General features: G+C 36.2%; 1 protein-coding gene across 1 annotated transcript in view; it reads left to right on the top strand.

Annotated features, from left to right (window-relative positions):
• PDHX (pyruvate dehydrogenase complex component X) overlaps positions 1-24,389 on the top strand; it is a 35,074-nt gene that overhangs the window by 5,716 nt on the left and 4,969 nt on the right. The window contains exons 2-9 of the mRNA XM_015630707.3: positions 607-690; positions 5,429-5,529; positions 10,361-10,560; positions 11,817-11,915; positions 16,516-16,687; positions 18,084-18,231; positions 20,396-20,454; positions 23,128-23,286. Coding sequence (XP_015486193.1) covers positions 607-690; positions 5,429-5,529; positions 10,361-10,560; positions 11,817-11,915; positions 16,516-16,687; positions 18,084-18,231; positions 20,396-20,454; positions 23,128-23,286 — 1,022 coding nt within the window. The remainder of the gene's footprint in view (positions 1-606; positions 691-5,428; positions 5,530-10,360; positions 10,561-11,816; positions 11,916-16,515; positions 16,688-18,083; positions 18,232-20,395; positions 20,455-23,127; positions 23,287-24,389) is intronic.

Here is a 24,389-nt window from a genome sequence, read left to right on the forward strand (position 1 = left end):
GCTGTATCCTGAGCTCTGCACTCAGAAGAATCCCATTAGCATTGCACACAGTGTTACACAGTGCTGCTTCTGCATGAGTTTATGAACCAAATGAAATTACTGAAACTTGAAATCAAGCAATTTCTGCAAAGTAGATAAAATTTTCTAGTAAGAAGGATAAATAAACATTAAAAAAGTTTCAGTGGAAGAGGTACATCATCATTGTCTGGAATACTAGGATCACAAAGGCTTTATTAATTTAAAAGATCTGCTTTAATCTGGAAAAAAATCCACAGCCTGAGTCAAGGAGGAGAAGGATGACGGGAGAAAGGAGGATGTTGTGCTTTTGGTGGATTTCGAGATGATCAACAAAACTTCAGGTCTGGGAATTCAAGGTTTTTTAATTTCCATTTTTCTTCTAATGTGCCTTTTTTCCCTTTGAGCTCTTTGCTAGGCATGATGTATATAAGCTTAAATGAGAAAAAATGAGCATCATAGTGAATCTTTTGTTCCATTATCTTTCAGATACTTGCACTTTTACTTGAATTTCTCAGTTAAGCAGTTAACTGAGAAAAAAAGTATACTGAAAAAGTATTCAGTTGAGATAACCATGTGCTTGTTTTGCAGGTACACCTGGTATTAAAGTTCTTATGCCTGCACTTTCTCCAACAATGGAAGAAGGAAACATTGTGAAATGGTTAAAAAAGGAAGGTAAGACAGAATTTTCTGTGGTCACATTTTCCATAATTTTTCAGCCATGTAAATCTGTCCTGTAAAGATAAGGTAATTCTTCCTGGTTATAGATGAGTATTTTGAAGAAAAATGTTTGGTGTATGGATGTTGTCATCATGAGCTATACCTGCTTTTAAATTGTTCATTCTTGAAATGTTTTCTTGCTTAATTGTCTTCCAAAGGTTGCATATTTTCGAAAAATTTCCATCAGGCTGTTCCAGGGTGTGAGTGTTTGTGCTATTTTTAATTCCCAGTGTTGTCGGGCTGCTTAGTAGCTTTTGAAGTCTGAGAGCCATTGGCTTTGGGGAGGGTCTCTCTGTCATTATTCTGCTGTGTTATGGAATACCATGAAAGATATTATATTTTTGAATATCTTTTTAAATATCTTATTTATAGTCTGCAGTTAAAACCAAGAGAAATTTAAATTACTTTCATAACCCTGGTACCAAATGGGGAATTTTTTCCCTAAAAGAACCCAAACTGAAAACCAGCCTACTCATCCAAAAAAAGCCTGAACTGTGTGCTGTGGCAACTATGTGCTTCTCTTGAAATCTTTTGGAGCAACTGGATAAAATGTCTGTCAAGTTTTGTCTTCAAGGTAGGTTGTATGTAAATGAAAAGTGATCTCTAGAAGAGTCAGCAATTCCTGTTCTGTCAGGAGACTTTTGTCCTGTGTACTCCTACCCTATCCCTTCTTCAGTTTAACACGAAACCTAAATTTTGACTGTAGTTTTAGTTTCCAAGCAGCTGTTCATTGGTATAGGATGCATTGCAGGGTTTTGGATAGCAGTAGAAATATTGTTTACAGGCATTTTTAGATTTCCTAAAGAGATGATTACATCTGGAGAAAAGAAAATACCTTAAAGCTTATTATCTTTGACAGACTCAATTTGGATAGCTAAACATGTTTTGACTATTGTGCCTAGATAAGCCTTTTCCTTTGGCTTATCCTTTTAAATGCTGATACAGCTTCCATTGTTGTGTTACTGGAGAACTTTGGTTTTCCTACATTTTGAATACATTTTGAGAGGTGGCTGGAAGACAGCTTCTTGCTCTGGTAGTGGACTTGGCCTTTTGCTCATGAAACTTTTAGTAAGAATTTCTCTAGAATTTACTGGGAGCAATTCAGAAATTTGTATATTAAAAAAAATGCACCAGTGTTCTTGAAACTTGAAGCTTCAGTTAATCAAGTCCAAGATGATGCAGAGAGGAAAGAATAATCCAAAGTCCTTTTTATATTCTTTAGTTATTAGTAATTGTAAAACATTGAATGTCAACAGTAGCTTGTTTTACAGTAATTATAGCATTCAAAATTTCAAGAGAAAGAAAAGAGAGCATGGTAGGAGTTGAAGTAGATTCCACTTTGCTCCCCAACATGAATGAATCCACTTTCCTTATTAAAAAGTGTTAGAATTTAAAAGCCATACAATGGTTTTCTCAGTCTTTCCACTAACCCTCCACCCTAACATAAAAGAAAAGAAAGCTTCACACCTATTTTAATTAAATTAAAATCGAATCTTAATTGATGATTAGACTTTGAAAGAAAACTATTTTAGTATTTTTATTGCTCTGTTGTTTTTTTTTATTTAGAAAGAAGACCAAATATATTTTATTTAGAAAGAAGACCTAATCCAAATATAGTATTTTGTCTTATTGGCCACATCTATGACCATAATTCCTATAAAAGGATCATAAGTCCTATCAATACTTTTGTTTCCTCTAAGAGTCTGGACAATTAACATAAAGACAATATTAAAAAAAGAAGATAAATTTTGAAGAAAATAGTGAGGTGATTTAATACTTACATGCCTCTCTGTAAGGGATGATCTTAACTACCTAATTCCCTAGAGTGTTTGCCATGTAAGAGTAGTGTTATTGCTGAGTATGACAATCTAATTAATTGACAATCTAATGTCCAAGAAAATAAATACTTTGTAAGCAGTTGACAGAAGCAAGCTGCTTGCATATGAAATGTTTCTCCCACTGTATAACCAGAAGGGGTCAGTATAATACTATTTTGATAATCTTTCTGTTCTTTGTGTAAATATCAAATGTTTTCATTTTATGGTTTCACAGGATGGACAGATAATTTCACTACTGCAGAAGGGAAAGCGCTGAATTTAATTGATAGCTTTACTTTTCCTTCTCATTGTTAATGCAGTTTCATGTTGATTCCTGTGGGTAATAAAGTCATTCTCACAAAGATAAAACTATGTTTCTAAAAACTTGTATTTATTATGTATGAATTTAATGTTGATGAAAGATGATAGACTGACAGCCCTGGAGACCCAAATCCTCTTGTTAACGTGGGCAGAAAACAGAAGATTCAACAGTGTTGGCAGCATCCACACACAGTGTAACTCTGCTACCTTTTGAGATATCAGCTCCAGGGACTTCAGTATCTGTGTTCAGTCAACTCTGATTTTATTTGCAACATTAAGAAATGCAGTTTGTATCTTGTGATTTGGATACTTGTCTGTCAGTAATTGAACAGAGCACCAAGGCTATTGGATGCCAGTCGGATCTCCTGGAAAGAAACCTGGCTTCAGTAGAGACTCTAGGCATTCAACTTAGCTGTGGGAATTTAATCATTAAAACAAAATCAAAAACAAAACCAAAAAAATTTAAAAAAACAAACAAACCAACAAAAAACATGAAGCCCACTCAATTTTTCAAGGGCATTATTGTAATCTCAGAGCTCTGGTTCAGGCAGCTTCTGTTGCAAACACTGCTCTCTCAGTTTAAAGTGTAAGAGCAAAGATATGCTTTGCAAAAGTGTTCTAATCCTAATTATTGGGAAAGCTGATTTGTAATTGACATCAAACTGGGCATCAGCTAAGACCTATCACATATATTGCAATCTCTAGTGAAAGTAACTACGGTCCTTTCTGTTGTGCATGGGTACTGAAACATCCACAGGACTTGAATGTTGCAGTGAAGTGAATTCTTATGCTGCGTTTATTCAGTTGTCTTTCAAATTTGTGGTAATTTTATGGCTGCAGCAATGGCAGGAAAACAAAAAAAGTAATGGAAATGTGGTTTATCCAGTTCTCTGAAGACTTTTCCTGTTGCCTTCCCTGTGGAAGACAAAGTTAGTTTTCCGTGAACAGCCTTAGGTACCCAAGTTGAGATGTGAGGTGTGACAAATACATGGATGGTGATATTTGCTTGGCTGGCCTATCCTGCTGGAGGTACTGCTGTTGGTCTCTGAGCACTGATATTTATTTTTAATGGTGCAGAATGCTTATAGTCTGATGACAGATTAAGATAGAGTTAACCTCCTTTCTACTTGCCAATCTTAGCTCTGCAAATTACAGAATTTGCCCAACAATTTGATTTTTTAACAGCTGAGAAGTACTTGCCTAATGATCTGATAAATATGGCCTACTTGAATTAATGATCCAGTGAAATTAAAACACTTGTATAGAACCTGGAGTTTTGACTTTCTTATAAACTGTTCATGCTCCAGTTATTGCAAAGTGCAATGTGGCTTTAAAAATATGAAGTATATTTCTCTATCAATTTCTGTAATAGGAGCATTTATGACTTATAAAACTATGTAGGTGACTGTGCTTTTGATGTTTTCATTTAACAAAAGTGAGGCACAACACCTCATTTTCCCTTTCTAATTGGTGTAGTCCTGAAGCAGGAATTCTTTTTTTTTTTTTTAATATAGTGGTGTCTCTTCACCTAAATGTGGGTGGTAACTAGGTTTTAATTCTGCTCCTTAAGCACAGTAGAGTTGTTAACAAGTTGTTAAGCTAAATGCTTAGACAGGTTATGCTGTTACAGTGTTTCTGGTACTGGGGAAATACTAAAATTTTACTTCATATAAAATTGTAGGCATGTTTTAGGCTTGAATGTGTTGTGTCTGTAAGGAAAAAAAGCTGTATTTTGTTGGAAGCCAAAACATTTCAACTACCTCATAGTTTTTACTGTAATGGCAGTTTAATGTTGGACAGTTAGTCAGTATTGATTTGTTGAAATAATCCAAACACATAATATCTTTATCATCTGCTAGCAGATAGAGATATTCTTCAAAAGCAAAGGAAGAGTATGCTTCAAAATTAATCTTGGATATGTGTAATGTAGCAAAAGCAATTTCTAGCACTTGTGCATATTTTTATTTCACAAAGTCAGTATGAATGAATGAATGCTTAAAAAGACCTTTGTGAACTATATAGGAGATTAAGCAAGCTTGCAGCTGTGCTTTCCCAAAGACATTAAAATTCCTGAGGTTTTTATTTGAATGTCTTTAATAGTGTAGACACCAGTACAGAACTACGATAGCATTGTCCTAAGCAGTTTTATATAGCTTGCTGGTGGCTAGCAGTGAATGTGGAAGGCTCAGTATTTTAATCATGGCAGTGCTATTGATTATGGGGTTCTGGAAATAAATTTCATTGTGTGTGTACTTCCTCTTGGAAAGCCTGCTGTAAACATCAGTACTTGGAACATATCAGTATTCTACCACAGCAGTTTCTTGAATCTTGTGATTCTTTCAGTGGTTCTTGAATCTTGAATCTTGAATCTTGGTGATTTTATTTGGAAAGGAAAGGCACTATATGATAAGTAATGATGGGGAAGAAACTAGCTATAATATGTATTAAAGAATACAGAATGACTATATTATATGATGAATATCTATCTTCCATGGTTAAACAAATCTGAAAGGAAGTTTAGGGTAAGTATTCTTAAGTTCTGTTGTGTTTTGCAGGTGACACAGTGAATGTTGGAGATGCATTGTGTGAAATTGAAACGGACAAAGCAGTGGTTACCATGGAATCAAGTGATGATGGCATATTGGCTAAAATACTGGTAGGAATCATGCATTTCTCAGTAGGGTATTATAACTTCAGACTGTTGTTTAGCATATTGCCTCAAAAATTAGTTTTGATAGCTAAATTTCTGCTCAGCATTCAGAAAATAGCACTTGCTTGCATTCCTGGAGAAAAGTAATTGCTCTGTCCCACACATCTACCAGACTGTTGGTACGTGTACATGATTCTTTATATATTTAATGGATTTTCACTTAACCTTATTGACATATTTGTTTTGTATGCTTTACACCTGCTGAATTATGTCCATGAAATATTGTAGTTTATGACGTCTCTTACTTGGTGTTATAGGAAAACAATTAACAATCTGTTGGAATATGGAATTTTGGGTGGTACTTTACCCAGGATGTGTTGTCTCTGTGCTAGGTTGTCTTGTGCCAGTCATTCAGGGTGGAATGTTATACCAGAACGGTTCTTGGAGTTAATAATTTCCTCTATCAAACTTAGATTGATTAAGCTTAATGTAAAGAACAAGAACTGGGATGAGTTGGAAATTCTCCAAACCAGTCTCAGCTGGTGGTATATTGCAGCTGTTTCTTCTCTCCCTCCACAATAATTAAACACCAGGCTGAATTGCAAGGATTTGGAATAAAATAAATAAAAATATGAGAGATGTGTACTTACAGTAAATATCATGCCATTTGATCAGGGAGGTCTCATCTAGGGACTATCTGCCCCGTGAGGTGTGGATCACATAGTCATACAAATTAGGCATACTGATAATAATTGCAGTCCAGCTGCTTAGGAAACAGCAGAATGGGCACGGGTACAAACTGGTTCCTGGAGCCGTGAGAAAATCCTACCCTACTGACAGTGAGACATGTGTTTCTGCTGCCATTACAAAAGCTTTTTGGATTGGTATATTAGACTTCCTATCTCTGCTACTGTTGCATTTTCTTACATCAGCATGTATTTGCACAGTTATCCTTTGCAAAAATAGAAAAGGAAGAGTAATTTCCTGTGGGGCAGCATTTGAGAAGTGATGTTCTGTTTGGTATCTCCTTTTTTTGTATAAGCAAAGGCAGCATCCTTTGCAAATGTGAAAGTCTCAAGATAGATGAGAGGCTGGGATAGGGAGGAGAGGGGATGTGAGATGGAGCTCAGCTGTAAATGAACTCTATCAGGGTTTACAAAAATTGTCATTAGCATTCAATTTCTGCAGGATAACTTGCATTTAAGCACTAGTGTATATAGAAATAGGTTTTTTAATATTTTTCCTTCTTTTAATTGCGTTGCTAAATTTGTGTTCAACTATGGAACAACACATTTAATAGGTTTCAGAGGATCTATTCTGCCATGCCAGGATGAAGTCTCACATCAGACATATTTTTTAATCTGTGTTTAGTCTCCATGTAGCTATTTAAATAATTGCTGGGAAATGCTTTCATTATTTTTAAATCTCTCTTCTTCAGTTTTGAATGTTTCTGAAAATCAGTTTCCCCCTAATAGCCTTGACAAAAATCTTGTGCAACCTATTCTGCATTTGCAGACACTACTTCGTTAGATAATGTGAGGGCGAGATAAGGGGATTCTCTCTGTCAAAAGTATTAAAGAATTAATCTTAGAGAGATATTAAAAAAAAATTGAAATTTACTGAGTTTCTTTAATACTAATTTATGATGGCTACGAGTAACATTAGTATTTCAGAAGCTGTGGGTTTTTTTGTTTCCTGTCTTGTATTTCAGATGCATTGTAAATTTCAAAATTTCTCTTTGTGTATTGCTCTTGTGGCATATTTTTTGATAGATCAAAGGCAGACTTTCCAGCAGCTACATGATATCAGTGTCATGGAGCAGTGACATTCAGCCTTAGTTATATCCATCTCATCCAGTAGCAATCCAGTGCCAAGAGCTGAACCTGAGAAGATGTCAGAGGTAGAAAATAACTATAGTGTCTTTCAGAATAAGGGAGGAGAGACAGCTTTATTGGAGTAACATGAACAGATCATTATACAAACCCAATTTTTAATGGATTCTTTTAATCCATTAAAAGATCTTAGAGTCTAGAAATGGTGGGCATAAGAATTAGAGTACAGAATGGCTTTTATTCCAGTCTCCTAAAAAGTATAAAAAAACCTGATGTTTCAGCAACTAAAATAACAAGAGAGCTGTAAGATCAGGAATTTTCATGGGTTTTTTTCTTTTTTCCATAGTTCAGATGTGATCCTTGGTTGTCTTTCTGCAGTATCTGGTGGATATTTCTGCTCTGTGTTAGGTCTTCAATAGATGTTTGTGGAAGATTTATAAAACGAGCTGTGCCAGGTTTGTGGATGGGGTGATGACTTTGTATTGAAATATTGTCCTTCCAAGGACAGAAGTTTCACATGTGGTGTAGCTGATGGGAATTCAAGAATGTTTTGTGTCTCTGAGCTAGCATCTGGCTGAATTTCATTCACTTACTAAAAGAAATGAGAGAAAAATGGTGTGCCTTTTGATGGCAGCTACAATTCTGAACCATCTTGATGGAGTTCAGTATGGAAAGCTTGAGTCAAATGAGCACGCTGTCTGCTTAATGCTTTGGGTTTTGCATTTAAAGATAGGAGGTTCATTAGGTTAAATTAATTCAACTTCTGTAACCCTTCTTGCTTTTTCTCAACTGTATAATCTATGTATGGTTTAGGAAGAGCAGGCTAAGAGCGAAATAGAGACTCATGCATATATATTTCTTCTCTATCTGAATAGGTCTTTTAATGATCACATCTGATTTAGTGTCAAATGCATTAAAAGATTAAATAACTGAATGAAATATTAGAAGGGTAATTTCAGAATGAATATTATTCTTTCAATAGAGTTTCTTCTTAGCTTAACACTGATTTTTTTATTTTTTTTTTCCACCTGAAATACAGTTCAATTTGGAACAAAAAAGATAATGAATGATTGTTTAAGAACTGTAATTAATTGTTGAGGAATAGACTTAGAGCAGGTACTGATTGTGCAGCTGCAGTGGGAGCTGCAGGTTTTGCCCTGGGTGGGGGATGTGGTGGGAGCACCAGAAAAAGGGCTTTGACCTGGTGCTGACCCTTTGCACAGCAAAGGGCACAGGGACCTGTGGCACTGGCCAGGTGACCAGACACTGGGACACAGCAGGAGCCGAGGGCTCAGCAGGAAGACCCCAGACTATCACAGCACAGACTGAGGGTATGAAAGCACAGGGATTCCTTTGTTTGTGGTCCTTCCCCAGAAGCACCAGCTTGAGCTGTTTTTTGTTACTGGGCCACAATTAGAATTGCTTTAGGGATCGGATCTGAGATTCTGCTATGGGAAACCCAGAGTCAATCTGGTGAGGAAGCCCTGTCTGAATGTGGGGCAGGGCGTGCAGGGCGCCAGGCACCCTGGAGGTCACTGGAGCCACCCACTGAAAAGGGGCTTTGGTCCCTGCTCACGTGGTGGTACTGTGACTGCCAGAGTGGCTCCTGGATGTTCAGACAGGACTTTACAGGTTTCCCTAAAATTAGTATCCGTTACCATTTTCTCATTCATGACCTAAATGAAAATTGGTATGGAAACCACTTTGTATAAAAATTCCACTGCAGAATGAGCCAGCATAAGTTCCGTCCCCTTTTCTTCAACATTTACTTTATTATATATTTGTTAGTGACTAAAGCACTATTCTGCAGTGGAAAAAGTCCCAAGGGAATTTTACTTCTCTGTTCACTTTATCTCAAATTTTTTCTCCCTGGCATGGTCACCTGTGCTTTGTTGGTTTGTCAGCAAAGCTAGGATTTTTTTGACTCTTCTTAGCTGCATAGAGCCATAGAATCATTGAATGTTTTGGGTTGTAAGGGCCCTTAAAGATCATCTTATATACCAGGGGTGCCATTCACTAGATCAGGTTGCACATGGCCCCATCCAACCTGGCCCTGAATTCTTCCAGGAATAGAGCATTCACAGCCCTTATAGGCAACGTATTCCAGTGCTTTACCACGTTTGAGTAAAGCATTTCTTTCTAACCTAAAACTGCCTTCTTTGATTGTAAAACACTTGCCCCTTGTCCTGCCTGTATAAAAAGACATGTATATGTTCTTCTTCCCTTTTATAAGCCCCTCTTGAATACTGGAAGCCTTCTATAATGTCTTTCCAAAGCCTTCTCTTCTCCAGGCTGAATAACCCCCGTTTTCTCAGCCTATCTGTAGGAGAAGTGCTTTAGCCCTCTGGTGATCTTCGTGGCCCTCCTCTGGACCCACTCTTAACAGGTCCATGTCTTGTTGAGGACCTCAGACCTGGACACAGCACTCCAGGTGGGGTCTCACAAAAATGGAGTAGAGGGGCAGAATCATCTCCCTCGGCCTTCTGGCCACACTCCTGCACTGCCTTTCTGGGCTGCAAATCCACACTGCTGGCTTGTGTCCAGCCTCTCATCCCAGAACCCTAAAGTCCTTCTACTTATTTCAGCTTTCTGCATCTGAGATTCTGGAGTTCACTGAAGTTTATGCAGAGTTGTTTTTTTTTTATTGTGAGTAATGGAAATGTGGCAGTGACTCAAAAATCCAGGAGACGAAAAGTTAAGCAAAATTATAACAATTTTTTTTCTATTCTTATTCTGAGCTGCAAAGGCTGTGTGTATGAAGAATTACTTTGATTTCTGAGTGCTAACTTTAGGTGTATGGGATTTATGGCATAATTTAATGTTCCTCTCCTTATAATAGCAGTTATAATTAATTTCAGTCTTGAAATACCTTATTAATGGTAGCAATAAAATGGGATATATCTTACTGATGAATTGTCATTCATATGCCTGAAACTTCAAGATCTACCAGTTTTAGTCATATTAGAGCAGACAGTGTAATATGTAACTTAATGTTCTTAATTGAGGTGGAAGAAGGAAGCAAAAATGTTCGCTTGGGCTCGCTAATTGGTCTTCTGGTAGAGGAAGGACAGGACTGGAAGCAAGTTGAAATACCAGCTGATGCTGCTGAGCCGTCTTCTGTGGCTCCACCTGCACCTGCCTCAGCTCCTGCAGCTCCTTCAGTTTCGGCTCCTCCTAAACTGCAACATCAGCCTGGGAAATTGCAGTAAGTTGCTATGTTTGTCATGAAATGGAACTCTTCATTAGATCATTAGAACTGAACCAATAAATATTTTTTGTCCCTTTTTACCTAGTAGAAGGCTGTTAGTTTGAGAGTGTTTCAGTCTGATGTGAGAGAGATGATAAACCTTGCAGGCCTAGACTATTTCTTTGCTCATAAGACTGATAAGTCAATTCAAACAACATAATGTTATTAAAATTAAATTTAAATAATGATTTTATTCTGTCCTGCAATTAAATTATGAAGGATTATAAGCTTACAGTTAGAAAGAAGTTGTGTTAATACAGGATGGACAATAGTGCTTATGCATCAGAGACTAGGTGTACTTATGCCTTGCTTTCTATTTATTTAGGGAGGAAAAAATAAAGAAATGGCACACTCTAAGGTCCTTCCAAGCTATTGTATTTTTGATATTAGAAAAAAATTACTCTAATATTTTCATAACAGTGCAAAAAAACTTAGTCGGTTTATGTACTCTTTGTTAGTTTGCTTTGGATCTGTTGGTGTTGTAAGCATTGAAAACATCTTGGAGGAGGGGTCAGCTCTAGCGTGTTAGTCAGCTAACAATAATCCATAATCACTTTGTGTCCCAGGATATATCCTGTTTGGAGGTATCACTCCTTATTTGTGCTTGTTTTTTTTTCCCAAACCTCATTATCTTTTCTATCTAGTTTGCTGCGTTCTAAATGCTGCAAATTTAGGCTTTTCTCACGCAGGTGGAAGACAACTGAGGTCATTGCCCAGGCATTACCTGTAGTAGGAGGATGATCCAGAAAAGGATCTTTGAAAGGATTATGTCTTTCCTTGCAGTACCAAAGTCAGAAGTGCTGTCTCACTGCAACTGTGAGAGATAGATCAGCATGTTTGGAACCAAATGGTCATTTAGGACATGGGGTTTTTTTGGCAAGGGCTTAATGGACCATTCTTAAAATTCAATGAGGTGTGAATATAGTCTCCTTTAGGAAACAGTTGATAGGAGATTTTGTGGAAATCCTTTAAACCAGATATTTATTCTTTTGGGTGTGTTGTTCCTTTGCATCTAAGAATTCTAAAACATTTTCTCTATATGCTGGATTTTCTTCTCATTTCAGAAAGCAAATCACATTAAGATGCATTGGGTACTCTGTGCCAACGTGCTGTGCTTTGTAGTTGACCAGAGAGAAATATAGTTTCTCATGATGTACATTAATGAAATAAGGTAATATTACTATTGAAATTTTTTTCCCCCCTCATTTCTTCAGGGTTCGCTTAAGTCCTGCAGCTCGCAACATTCTGGAGACACATGGGCTGGATCCAAGCAATGTTACACCTACTGGACCTCGAGGAATCTTCACTAAAGAGTATGTAGATAATTTGATAAACCTACAATTCTGATACTAGAGCAACCTCCATTAGGTTAAAGTTTGCTTATTAAAAAAGCTATGTCTTTGTTCCATTTTTTTGCTCTGGATGGGTTTAGTTGACTTTGAAGAATCTGTTGAAAAGATAGGGAGAATTGGTTAGGAAGTATTTGCAGAAGCCCTTAATTAGACAAACCCAAAACATTTATTTGTATTTTTTAAGTCACATCTTAGCTGTGTGCTACTGCTGTCACATTTCCTGCAGCTCAGCCTAATGGTGGCTGTTGCCTCCTAAGAACAACTATTAGCTACCACTGTGGATCTTAAGAATTTTAGTTCCCAAGATGCATACAGAGCCAAAATAAAATATCAGTGGCCTGTTTTCTTCCATTCATTTTCTTCAGATCTTTTGCTTTTTTTGCTGCAGTTCTGTTCTAAAATCTATCAGGATTTTGTTTTTTCCCATTTTTGTTAGTCTGGGGGGAGCAATGAATGGAATGAATTCCAGAATTCTGTTTTTCTCCCACTTCTGTTTGTCTTCTCTATGATTTAAAGAATGTTTGTTTACAAAGCTGTGGTTTGTTATGATCTAGTAGTTTTATGTACCTTTTTGAGTATTCCAATGTAATGATGGGCACTCAAGGCTTTGAGTGACAAATTTGAGTGTAAAAAATGTGGTAGATCCAGTGCATTTAGCCTTGAAATGATGCATTCTCTTCACACGAATATGTATGTCATTGGAAGTGAGGATTTTGGCAGAAATAAATATTTTTGTTCTCAGTAAAATTATTCTTTTTGACAAATAACTATGATACACTTACACAGACTTTGCTGGCTGCTGTTATTTTAGTTCTATTCAGACAGTCAGGACCAGGTCACTGTACTGCAACTGGAGCCAGAAAAGTGGCAGACAGTTTTTCAAAGCTTTGTTGATTTTATGGCCTTTGGCTGAGTTGAGATGTAATAAGGAATTGAATAGATAGAATATGCTATGTAACAGCAAATCATCAGAGAGAGTTCTTTCTTAATTATGTAAGTGTAATGGTAATTTATGGTGTGTAACGAGGCTATGGCAGGTGGAAACCCTCTAGGACTTTGAGCTAACAAATCAACATTTTCTAGTTGTCATGGAGATCTAGCAAAGATTTTTCTGTAGTTATGAGAATTATCTAGCAAAACTAATTTCTTTTTAAAACTGTTTTTTTCATACAAAGGATTTGACTATGAAATGTCAATTTAAGATGAAGAATGTCTGAGGCTTTCTAACCATTCTTTTGAAATGGGCTTAATCTTTCAGATGCCTACAGACTCTGCTATTATATTCAGTTTAAAATGAAATGTGCAGATTTTTACAGAGAGCTGGAGCAGATATTCAGGGAAATATTTCCTTTGCTGCATTCACCAGATTACAAGAAAGATAGTGGGTTATGTAAGCAAGGAAGATTCTTTCCCCCAACTTTCTATCTTTAAATTCAATTAACTGTAAAACTTGCAACATCAGTTGGAACTTCCACTCTACTGGCATTTCTGTCATGACCCTCTCCCTTAATAAGCCAATACTTTATTTATCTGTATACTTTTATTTATTTATATTTCTCTTACGTGTTTGTTCAAGGTTGAATTACTGTTGTCTTTTTCCTTCCAGTTTTATTGTTGTTGGTTTTGTGTGTGACTTTTTTTACTGAGTGGCAGTGGTTTTATTTGTTATTTCTAAGTGATATCCTCTTATATCACTTAATATCATTTTCTTCAAAAATGTCTTAGAAAAATCTCACAGATTCTGTCAGAGATTGTACCATGTTTCTACTTGTCAGCTCAGACACTGTTTGGGAGGGCTATATTAAAACTGATTGTTTCAGCTGCTACTGCCTTTTCCCATTCTGTTTCACAGTGCTTAGGGACTTAAAAATGCAACTGAAAAGGCTGCTTACTGAGAACCATGTTTTTCTGAGGCTGTCTTGCTCCCAGCTGTTGGTGGGGATCTCTGAGCTGCTCAGGTGTTTTCAGCTTGCAAAGAACCCACAGCACACACATGGAATATTGTTTTTCTGGAGATTAAATTCATGTGCATGTATTCAGTATGAACTGACCCTGGGATCTCTGCTGTGTGCAATTTGTTAGCTGCCATGTGGGAGGAATGAGTTCCTTCTATAATGATAGTGCAGTAAGTCTGACAACGTGGAATTTTCTGATGTGCTCTGAATCTCTGCTAATCATTTTCCTTCTTCCAGGAAATCTATTAATTGAGTAAATAGGTGTAAACATGTGAAAGGGAAATATGAAACATATGAAAGGAATTGGGAACAATTTAGTAACAGTAACTGCCACCACAGGAATCTTGTGTCAATCCATGCATCTCTTGTTGTACCATTTCATCCTCAGAGATTCTTAGGTGTCCATATAACCTAACTTGTCTATATCAAGAAAAGTGTATTTTGAACACAAAATACTCAGTTTTCTTTCATCATTCTTTGGATTTTGGCTAACATGAAGTGGAAAGACTACACACTTCTGTAGTAGTGGTAAACTGAAGTGTAACAGAGTTGCCAGAACCTGCATATTTCTAATAACAGTTTGGTAAGGCATATTTTTGTTTAACAAATATTTAATAAACTCTTATATCTTTTTTGCAAAGCAGGCTGCTTTTTCATGTTTGTTACCTCTCTTTCTCTGTTACTGACCCATATTGTTAGTTTAGAGTTGTTGGAAAGATGTGACCAACTCTTCCTTTTCCAGTTATAATAAAATATCTATTTACCTGACTTGTACTTGAACCTGTTAAATGTTATTTGCTTTGATGCCTCCTCTGACTCTACTTATATTCAGGCTTGCAGTGTTGCAACCATGACAATCATAACATTGCAGTTCCTGGTTTTTTAACCAGTTAAATCATTTGGAATTGATTGGGGGTGGAATCTCTATTCATATGTATGTATAACAAATATATGTGAACGTTGATGTTTATATATATGTCTTTTGTGCAATACAAATGAGTTTCAGAAAGTCTTGAGCAAATCTTTTAATCTAAAAATAAGTTAAATTTTGGCAATACATTTTCCAGTTAGCACACTAAAACCCACCAAAACCAGATGGTCTCTCCTATGACTGCCAAGTGAAAGCCCTTAAATTTTTGGTAGCTTCTAATATGTTAACCAAAAAGCTTGTGTTATGTTACGCAGTCACTTTTTATGTCTCAAATTGTCATGGTAGGGAAATGATTTTCATTCTATCAAATATATTTTTTTTTACCCTGATACAGTAGTTGTGTCAAATACTAAACACTTAATTTTAAAACAAATTTTGTCTAGCATATTAATTTGGGAAAACAAGTAACAACTTTTAATTGGGAAAAATTTTATCTTGAGCTCATTCGCTTTTTTGTTTTCAATATTGTTTGTTGAAGTATGTGTTGAAGGTAAGAATAAATTGAAGTAATCAGCAATGGTAAAAGGCACTATGTAGAGGTTTTCAATTTTAAATTCTTGTTTCTAAAGTGCTACTTTTTAGGAAGAAGTAAGAATGCATAATGTCCTGAGATTTTGTTCTTTCTGTAAAAATTTAGTAACAAGCTCTTGGCTGTCACTCAAGAATAGTCAGTCAAGCAGCAATCTACTGAAATTAGATAGCTTGAAGTGCTCATGGCTTGTGTTTTAAAACCTTGTTAGAATTGTAAGGAGTCTGATTTTTAGTTTATTTTAATTTCTTCTGCCAATTTGTGGAATTGAATTTTTGTGTACCTGCTGCATCTTTCTGAAGTGATAGAGATTTATCTGGGTATATGGTACAGGCTTTTGTTAGCAGATCTGGAGAACAGAGAGAGGAGATCTACAACTGACTTACCTTGCAAATGTCAGTGGTGTGGAAATGCGGTTATTTCTGTTCAGCCCTGTCAGTGCTGGTCTTTAGCTTGTTGCTTTATGAATGCAGTGCACCTGGAGCAGACACAGTGTCGTGGCTTAGAGATGGGAGTCTCTCCTGTCTGTCATACTGTGCCCACAACAGGAAAATTTTGTAGCTGTGGTAGCTGTTTCAGTAAAAAATCCTTGGCTTTGTTTCTCCAGTGTGGTGTTAGGGAGTATGGGCCTGCATAACGTCTGTGCCTGACTCTGCAAACTTATGTCAGAAAGGTGCAGAGAAATGAGTGATAAATGTATTACTCAATTTTCACTTAGCACTAAACAATTACATTAAATTCAGGTTATTACAAATATAACAGATGAAACAGCTTTTACTTGAGACTTTATAGCCTGAATAAATGTACTGTTTCATTTAGAAGAATTGTTGGTGCAATTCAAAAGTAACTTTGCATGCTTAGTTAGTGATGATTGTTACGCTTCTCTAACACAAATGTTTTCTGTTACTGCATATTCAGACCCTTTTATTTGTAGAAGTTAATGAGAATTTACTAAAAAGATACCACAAAGGCAACACAAAATTAATATAGTTCAATAATAATTGCTTTCTTAATGTTTGGTTTGACAACAGAAATTTAAATGTACAGAGGCGGCTAATTAAATAGAATAAGTGATGGAATAGTAGTGCTTAGGTAATTGTTAAATATTTTCTTTGTTGTCACTATTTCACTGTGTTTAATCACCAGGGATGCTCTCAAACTTCTGCAAGAGAAGCAGAAAGGTAAACCCAGTGAATTGAAACCTGTGGTTTCTCCAGCTCCTGCTGCAGTGCCTTCTCCTTCACAAGCAACAGCTGTGACTTCTTATCCAAGGCCAGCAATTCCACCAGTTTCCACGCCAGGACAACCTGCTGCACTGGTAACACTCTTGCTAAGATTTCAGCATTGCTACAGCTGGATAGTGCAATAGTTGCTTCAGTAGCTCTGAGGTCTCTAGATCTGGAGAGAGGAAGGAAAGTAAGGCCACCCAGATGTCAAGCTCAGTGATGTGCAGTTTTTAGTATGTTTCAGTGATTCTGAGGCAATGTAATTAAAACTGTGAAATCCTTGAGGTGATGGTCTGCGTGAAATGCTAAAAAAATTTATATTGCAGGCCTTGGAGAAACTAGAATGATGATTTATTTTTACTGTACTTGAGTTGTTTGCTTTCCTGCAAGATCTACGTGTCCATTAATGAGTTGTCAAGAAGTGAGGAAGGAAAAGGCTTCTTAGTGGTTGCCTTGGAGAGTAGTTGTGAAAACTCTAGACCCTAAATAAGTTTCTATGTTAAGTTGAAATGTTAGAAATACCAGAAAATATTTTTTTAAAGAGTAAATGCCCTTGCTGAAATGTACATTATTAGAAATGGAAAAGCTTTTGTAAAAAACATTTTCTGGCTCTAGAACTATATTTGATGTATCTTATCATGCTGAATTTTACCATGTAGCTACAATTCATAATATTCAGAAAATGTTGCATTTTTTTTTTTTGCAGTGTACAAAGAACCAAACAAAGAACTCAAAAGCTCAAACTTATATCCATTACAGAGTAAAAAATTTCTATGATTGCACCAGAACATACATATTGCAATATATTGTGTGTGGAGTACTATTGAATATGTACTAAAGATTCTGTGAAACCTTGTATGTTCAAGGGATATGTGCTAAAGATTAAATACATAAAATAATGTTTTACATAATCATTTATCTTGTTTCTTTCTGTAGTCACTAATATTTTAAGAAATTTCTTGCAAGTTTACCAGCTTCTAGGAAGAAGTTTGCCATTAAAATATCTATATATTGGATATATCTGGGAAGAGAGAGAAGAATAACAGAAAAGATGCAGTAAAGCCTATCTTAAGGAACTACACAGGGATTGAAAAAGCAGTAGTTTACCAAGGAAATGTTATTTTCTGGTTTAAATGGAGCAAAGCATAATCTGAGTAATATACCAAGCCTGGAAGATGGAATAGTGCTTTTATTCTCTGTCTGAAAAGAAATGCCTCAATATTTGGATTTTTTTTTTTCTTTTTAAACAAAGTTAATTCTATACCGTAAAATGGAATTATTCTGTAAAACCTGTTGTGTTGGTCCCAGTTAATAGGAATAGACTAGAAGACTCAATGATCTTTGTCATATTTATTTCAGTAATTGGAATGCATCACTTTTGGATACTTAGGGGATAGTTGATGTGGGCAGGAGTCACTGAGTCCTTCACCAAGAGGGAAATGTGTTCGCTGTCCTGATATTTAATATGCAGGATATGATTTCTTTCAGGGCACATTCACAGAAATCCCTGCTAGCAACATCCGAAGAGTTATTGCTAAGAGATTAACAGAGTCTAAAACCACCATACCTCATGCATATGCTGCTGCTGACTGTGCCATTGATGCTGTTTTGAAATTAAGAAAAGAATTGGCCAAAGGTTAGTAGTCTGATTTACTTTAACGTGTAGTAATACTAATGTGGTTATACTAACGTATAATTTGTCCTGTTTGCATAAACTTCCCCAGGAGGTGTAGATTTTATATAGGTAGGCCACTTAGCATTCAAATAATTTTTTTTCAGTATTCTGTATGTTGGACTCAAGCTGTAGTTCCCAGCAACTATGGAATTGGACAACTTGTCAGGATACAGGAAGACAGGGGTGTTACTCTGCCAAATCACGCTTCACTCTGAAGTCGTATTTTCCACAATGATCAGGCTGCATAAGTAAATAGTGCTGCTCTGTTTGGTGATGGAAACATGCCCCTCCTAGACTGGTACTAAGTCTGTGACTTGGGTAAAAGAACCCCTGTTATTTTATAGAGTGAAGAAACAATAGGGTGGTTTTTCTCCTACTATACTTTTTTTTTTTTTAAAGACCACAGATTAGTTCAAAGACTGAAGACATTCATGGGAGAACACAGCTGTCTGCACAAGGGAAAAGTACATAAACATAAAAATTTCACTTGGTTTCTTTAGTGTTGTTCCATTAGTTCTTTTTTTCTGGTACCATTTGTGTAGTTTGTTCTCAATAGTTCAGCTTTGAGATGTTTTTCCTCATTACCTCATCACAAGAATGAAAAATTGAGTTTTAGGTCTAAGACCCTTCAAGTTTTCATCTAAAGCTTCATGATTTCTCTCATGGTTTAAAAGCTTCTAGGTTCTAATGGTAGCTTTCCTAAGCCATGTGAGCTCTGCATTCAGAATAAAACAGCAGAATAGTTTTAGTTTACATTTTTATTGCTATATTGATTGAGAAACTGAGGCAGACTGTTCTGTACTACTGACTAGCCCATGCTTATTTATCTGTTTGTGGGATCTAAAATTAAATTTGACTGCTATATTCATATTTCCTAGATGATGAGACAGGAGCTACTTCTCCTTCCACGGGAATTTTGAGTGACTAATTTTTAATGCAACAGTACCCAGGTCATTTTTCTACCTGTTATTTTTCCTAATGGTGTCTTATTCACAAGTGAATGTCAAAGACATTTTTTGATGCTGATATTTTCTTCAAATAGCAGCAGTTCATAAGGAATGAACCAAAAAAGGATCTTAGGAATACTCACTTGAAATTTTTCACACCTCTTCCGCTGTTTTCAGTTCTTAATGAATATTTCCTTTAAATGCAGAGGTGAAAAGCCATATGTCTTTTCATGAAATTGAATTGCAGAGCTTGTCTTCGTAGATTTTTATGTTTCCTCTGATAAAAACTACGGTATTTTCTAGTACTATAAACTTCAGTGATGTAGGGTAAAATATTACCAGATGTGGATCATTTTACTGTATTCCTGCTCTACTAGTGGACAGTGACGTTTTTGTCAAGGGTTAGGAATGTCGTATGTAAACAGAAACCAGTGTATATTTGATGACCAAGGTATAGGTTTGTCTGATGTGACATTCTGTCAGTGCAGCATAGTAATTGCAAGTTCCATTATGTTCTGTTGGAATGCTGTCTCTCTTCTTATACATAGATTACTAATCCTGGCAAATGTTGCAGGCCACTTATGTGGTAAGTGGATACTTGGTTCTCTCCTCCAAATTTGTGATGACTTAAGAATGTTTCACTTGATATAATTATCTATAAATTACTTTCCCTTGCAAAAATATTTCTAAAGGTATGTGTGATACATGCCATAAACGAGATTTGAAAGTTAAGCAGTTTTGCTGCTTGATCAGTTTTGTTGTAGTAGTGATGGTGGTGGAAGGATAATGTAAGTTTTTTTTAATTGTGAGACTGGTGAGTTTAATATTGTGTAAATGTCATGCATTTCAGGGTAATCTTATGGCCTAATCTGCTTTGTATCTATTATCCCTGCTTCTGCTGCCACTCCTGATTTTAGTTACCAGTTTCAGTCTCCTGAAACTCTCCTGAGTATCTCTGCATGAGATTTTTCTTGATGGATATGCCTTTGTCCCAGGGAGGAAAAAAATTTTCTTGCTTTTATTATTGGAATTTGAAGATAAGTGTCTTTCTGTTAATGTTTCAAATAAGTAAATCTGCTGAATCACTGGAATCTTGTCATCAGACAAGTGCTGATACAGCAAATCACATGAACAATGACTGTTATCCTTTTTTTCAATTCTTCTATTTCCTTTTGCAGATGACATTAAAGTATCTGTAAATGATTTTATTATCAAGGCAACAGCAGTTACTCTGAAGGTAAGCAAATAATTTGCTTAAAAAATATATTTTAATAGTAAACTGCCAAGGAGACAAGAAAAGTATTTTGTGAGTCTATATGGAGAACTGAATGGGATCACAGTAAAGCTGGTAATTCTGTATTGCTTATTGTCAGGTTTTTAATGTTTCTGGGTAAAATTCTCTTCACTGTCTATGCTGTGAACTGTAAAAATGAAAACTTCTTAGTGAAGATCCACTTACTGTAGTTAACATCTGCAAATCACAGTAGTTGCTTTGTCAGCAGACCAAAGCTATTGTTAACATCATTAATCTAATCTTAGTTATTTCTTTTAGTTACAAACATTTATCTAAGTCTTACACCAACCTTGTTATTACCTCAGGTGTATTCTGACAGCACATTCAGTGATACTTACTTTGAAATAAAATTCTTCTGGCAGCTACTATGCTCATTGCTAGGAATTCTCATTGCCTGGATAACCTCACAATGATAGAAAAATGTTGGAAAGGATTAGAGAGCTGGTTTTCTCATTTGTGAGGATAATTTGAACTATTTACAAGTTGAGAGAGGAGTTTGTTTAAGTTGGGGAACTATTTGTATTCTATGGATGTATGGAATTGAGAGAACACTGGACTGGAAAAGACTTAACAGACTTCTAGCTGAACATGTACTAAATATTAATGTATAGTTTTAAGAAATATAGCTTAGGCATAGCTTAATGTATAATTGCTGTTTGGACAGAAAATAGACAGGATTCTGGGCAGTTTCATAAGCAAGTGCCTGAGAGAAATTTGGGGCCATATTTACACTGGAATAAAACTCTGCAAGTTAATACCAAAGACAAAAGGAGGAGCCAGATACGTCTGCTGTACTTTTGTCAGATGTGTATGTAACAAGAAGCTTCTTTTAGTGGCCTAATGAAACCTTTGTGAGGAAATAGTGACACCCAAATTTACTATCAACTGCTGTGAGTGTTGGATGACTTCTCTGCACCAGAGAGTGGGTGGAAGGAATTGAGACAGAGAGCAAGAGATTGTGTTTTGTGTTCTGAGGGGGTTGTTAGCTTTTGAGGTGATAATAATATTGTGTTGATATGGAAGTAAACAATAAAATTCTTCTATCCAATTGCTTTGTTAGAAATCTATGCTAGCATTTGTTTGACTATTACAATAATACATTAAAAAAACCCAACATATTTAACTCAGTATGTCAGGAAACAAGTTCATGATCAAGCTCATGTCTCATCTACTTTGTCAGCATTTCCGGAAAAAATGTGGGCAATTGCTTTAAAAAAGAAAACACACTTACACCTGTACCTCTCCCCCCTCAAACGGGGTGGTGCAAATACATCTTCAAGTTTAAATTCAAGGCAGTTTCACTGACTCTTTTCTGGGGACTCTTCAGAAAATATTTTGCTACTATTTTATTTCTGAACAATGAAAAATGTGTTCAAGCTTTGAAGAGCTGACTGCAGCTGGCTTTACAGTTTGATTGTTTGGCACACACCTCAAGGTACTGCTTGTATCGGTTCTTGAACATGCTGAATTTCTCCTTCACTTATGATATCACATGTCCAGTTATGAGTTCTGTGTTTCAGCTTTGTCTTGCTATTTGATAGCCAGGATTTTATGAATGTGCCAGTGGGCTCACCAGGTGACAGCCCAGTAGAGTCATTCTTCCTTCTGGAACAATGAGGGAGAGAAGTACAGAGGAAGGAACTAAAACTTACAGGCTGATATCCTCAAGTGTTTGGGCTTCCTAACAACAGCTCCTATAGCAACCATCCTTTAAAAAGAAATCTTTCATTGTTGAAGTGACAAATTCCATCCCTACCATCTCTTTTAAATATCTTTATATAAAGTTGCACAGTACCCACTTCAGAGTATCTTACAACTGTGTAAACCATGGGACTTCTAGAAGTTTATTTAGTTTGCAAAGAAGAGTACTAAATACTTTATTATGTGTTCTCTTTTATTTTTATTTTTTATTTACACTATACATTCTGGCGTTGAAGAATAGGAACTTGGAGTACCATCATACTACTTCTTCCTAGGAGTGCTGTTACTTTAGATAGACAGTAGGGTCACTTTTGATAGTGTGTCCCTCCCATTTTTTCTGGAATACCTTCTTCATTTCATTAAACTCAAAAATACCTAAATGAAATTATCCGTAAGCATCTCAATTTTGACTTAGTCCACCCACAAAAAACATATTATGCATTTTAGGAGAACATATGAATAACAGTGAGTGTACCTGCAGCACATTTTATTTGTTGAGAATCATGCTTGAAAATCATGCAGTGAAAAACAACACATGGGTACAGTAGGATGTCTATTTCCATGCTTTAAAATTCAGCATCCTGTGATTTATTTTGTGGGAGACGTTGCACCACTTTGAAGCTTTACCTGCTGGGCCATCATAACATGGTATCAGTGAAGAAATTTGTAGTAATTTGGATTTTTTCCCCCTAGGAACACCAAACAAACTTCTGTCTGTCTTGCCATTCTTAGTTTCTGGTGCATGCATTTCATGCTTTTTGACAAAGTAAATGTAAATAAAGTCAGTGCAAGCTAATTCACTTGGTGGATGCCTGTATGTAGATATGTGTCTTAAAGGAATTTCCTTTTTCTTAATAACTGATTGCACTGTTATTCTTCTAACAGCTGTCTTTTTTTTAATTGTCTGTGTTTTAGCAAATGCCAGATGTGAACGTAACATGGGATGGGGAAGTCTGCAGGCGGCTGCAGTCCATTGACATCTCCATTGCCGTGGCAACGGACCGAGGGCTCATTACGCCAATCATAAAAGATGTTGCTGCCAAGGGAATAAAGGAAATTGCTGCCTCTGCAAAGGTGGGTCTGAAATGTGCAGCAGGCTGAGGAATAGAGCAGCTGTGTAGTTTTCTGTAGCAGAAATTGTAGCGTGACCCAGATACACATCAGTAATAACAAAGGCAGTGGATCTAAAGCAGTTTCAGCATTACTTACACTTCAGAATTCTTATTAATTTTGCAACTCTTTTCATTTTTAATCAACAATAATATCATGTTATTTAGTTGAATGGTGACTAGACTGCTTGAAAAATAAACCTATACAGAGTTTTTCAATTTAATATAATTGTATTTCTTTAATCCTCAAGAGAAGGATACTTAGTGCTAGTTTCATTACTATTTCTAGTCTTGGTTTGAGATTTCAGGTTGTGTTTTTTTCCTGTTCCCAGAAAATTTTTCATGTCTGCTATTTTACTCTCTTTGCAGTTATATTTTAGAATGTATTTCCATCTGCATTTTTTTAAATATGCAGCTAATTAAGGATGTAACATTAAGTTCCTCAGACTAATGAGCAGTATTTTGCATAGACCAGGTGCCAATCAGAGTGATATGTTGCAGTTGTTGCCAGATAAAGGAGTGGGTTTTGGCAGACAAAGTAGAATGAATGATGAAATGTCCCAACACAGGCCTTTTCTTGTCATTTAATGACTGCTAATCAAAGGCCTACAGTATCTGAGGAATGCAATGGAAGCAGATCCTAGGGCATAAAACTAGGTCCCCAAACTAGATACCACTGCACTTTTTAAATGCTTGCCTTTTGTGTTAAACTACAGAAACTATAATAGTCTGTGGACACAGAGGGGAACAGCCAAAATGCTGTAGCAGAAAAAGATGGGTCACACCACAAAGCATTCATAAATGGGTGTTTTTAAGAATTTTTTACCAGTCCATCTTGCTTACTTTATGCAGAATGTGTTGTGAAAACAATTCCTTACGCTAGTAGCCACTTGAGCAGGAAGGTCAGCTGATATTGTTGTGGGGTTAATGATAGAATGAAGAAGAAAAGTATTGTTCAATGTTGTGGTTATCATACCCAATACCTGCCATAGTGTGAGGTACTGCAAACCTCTCTTACCACAAATCAATGTCCTGCAGTTCCTGTGATGGAAATGCAGCTTGTGTTAC

This window comes from Parus major, chromosome 5, assembly GCF_001522545.3.
Source record: "Parus major isolate Abel chromosome 5, Parus_major1.1, whole genome shotgun sequence".
Classification (NCBI taxonomy): domain Eukaryota; kingdom Metazoa; phylum Chordata; class Aves; order Passeriformes; family Paridae; genus Parus; species Parus major.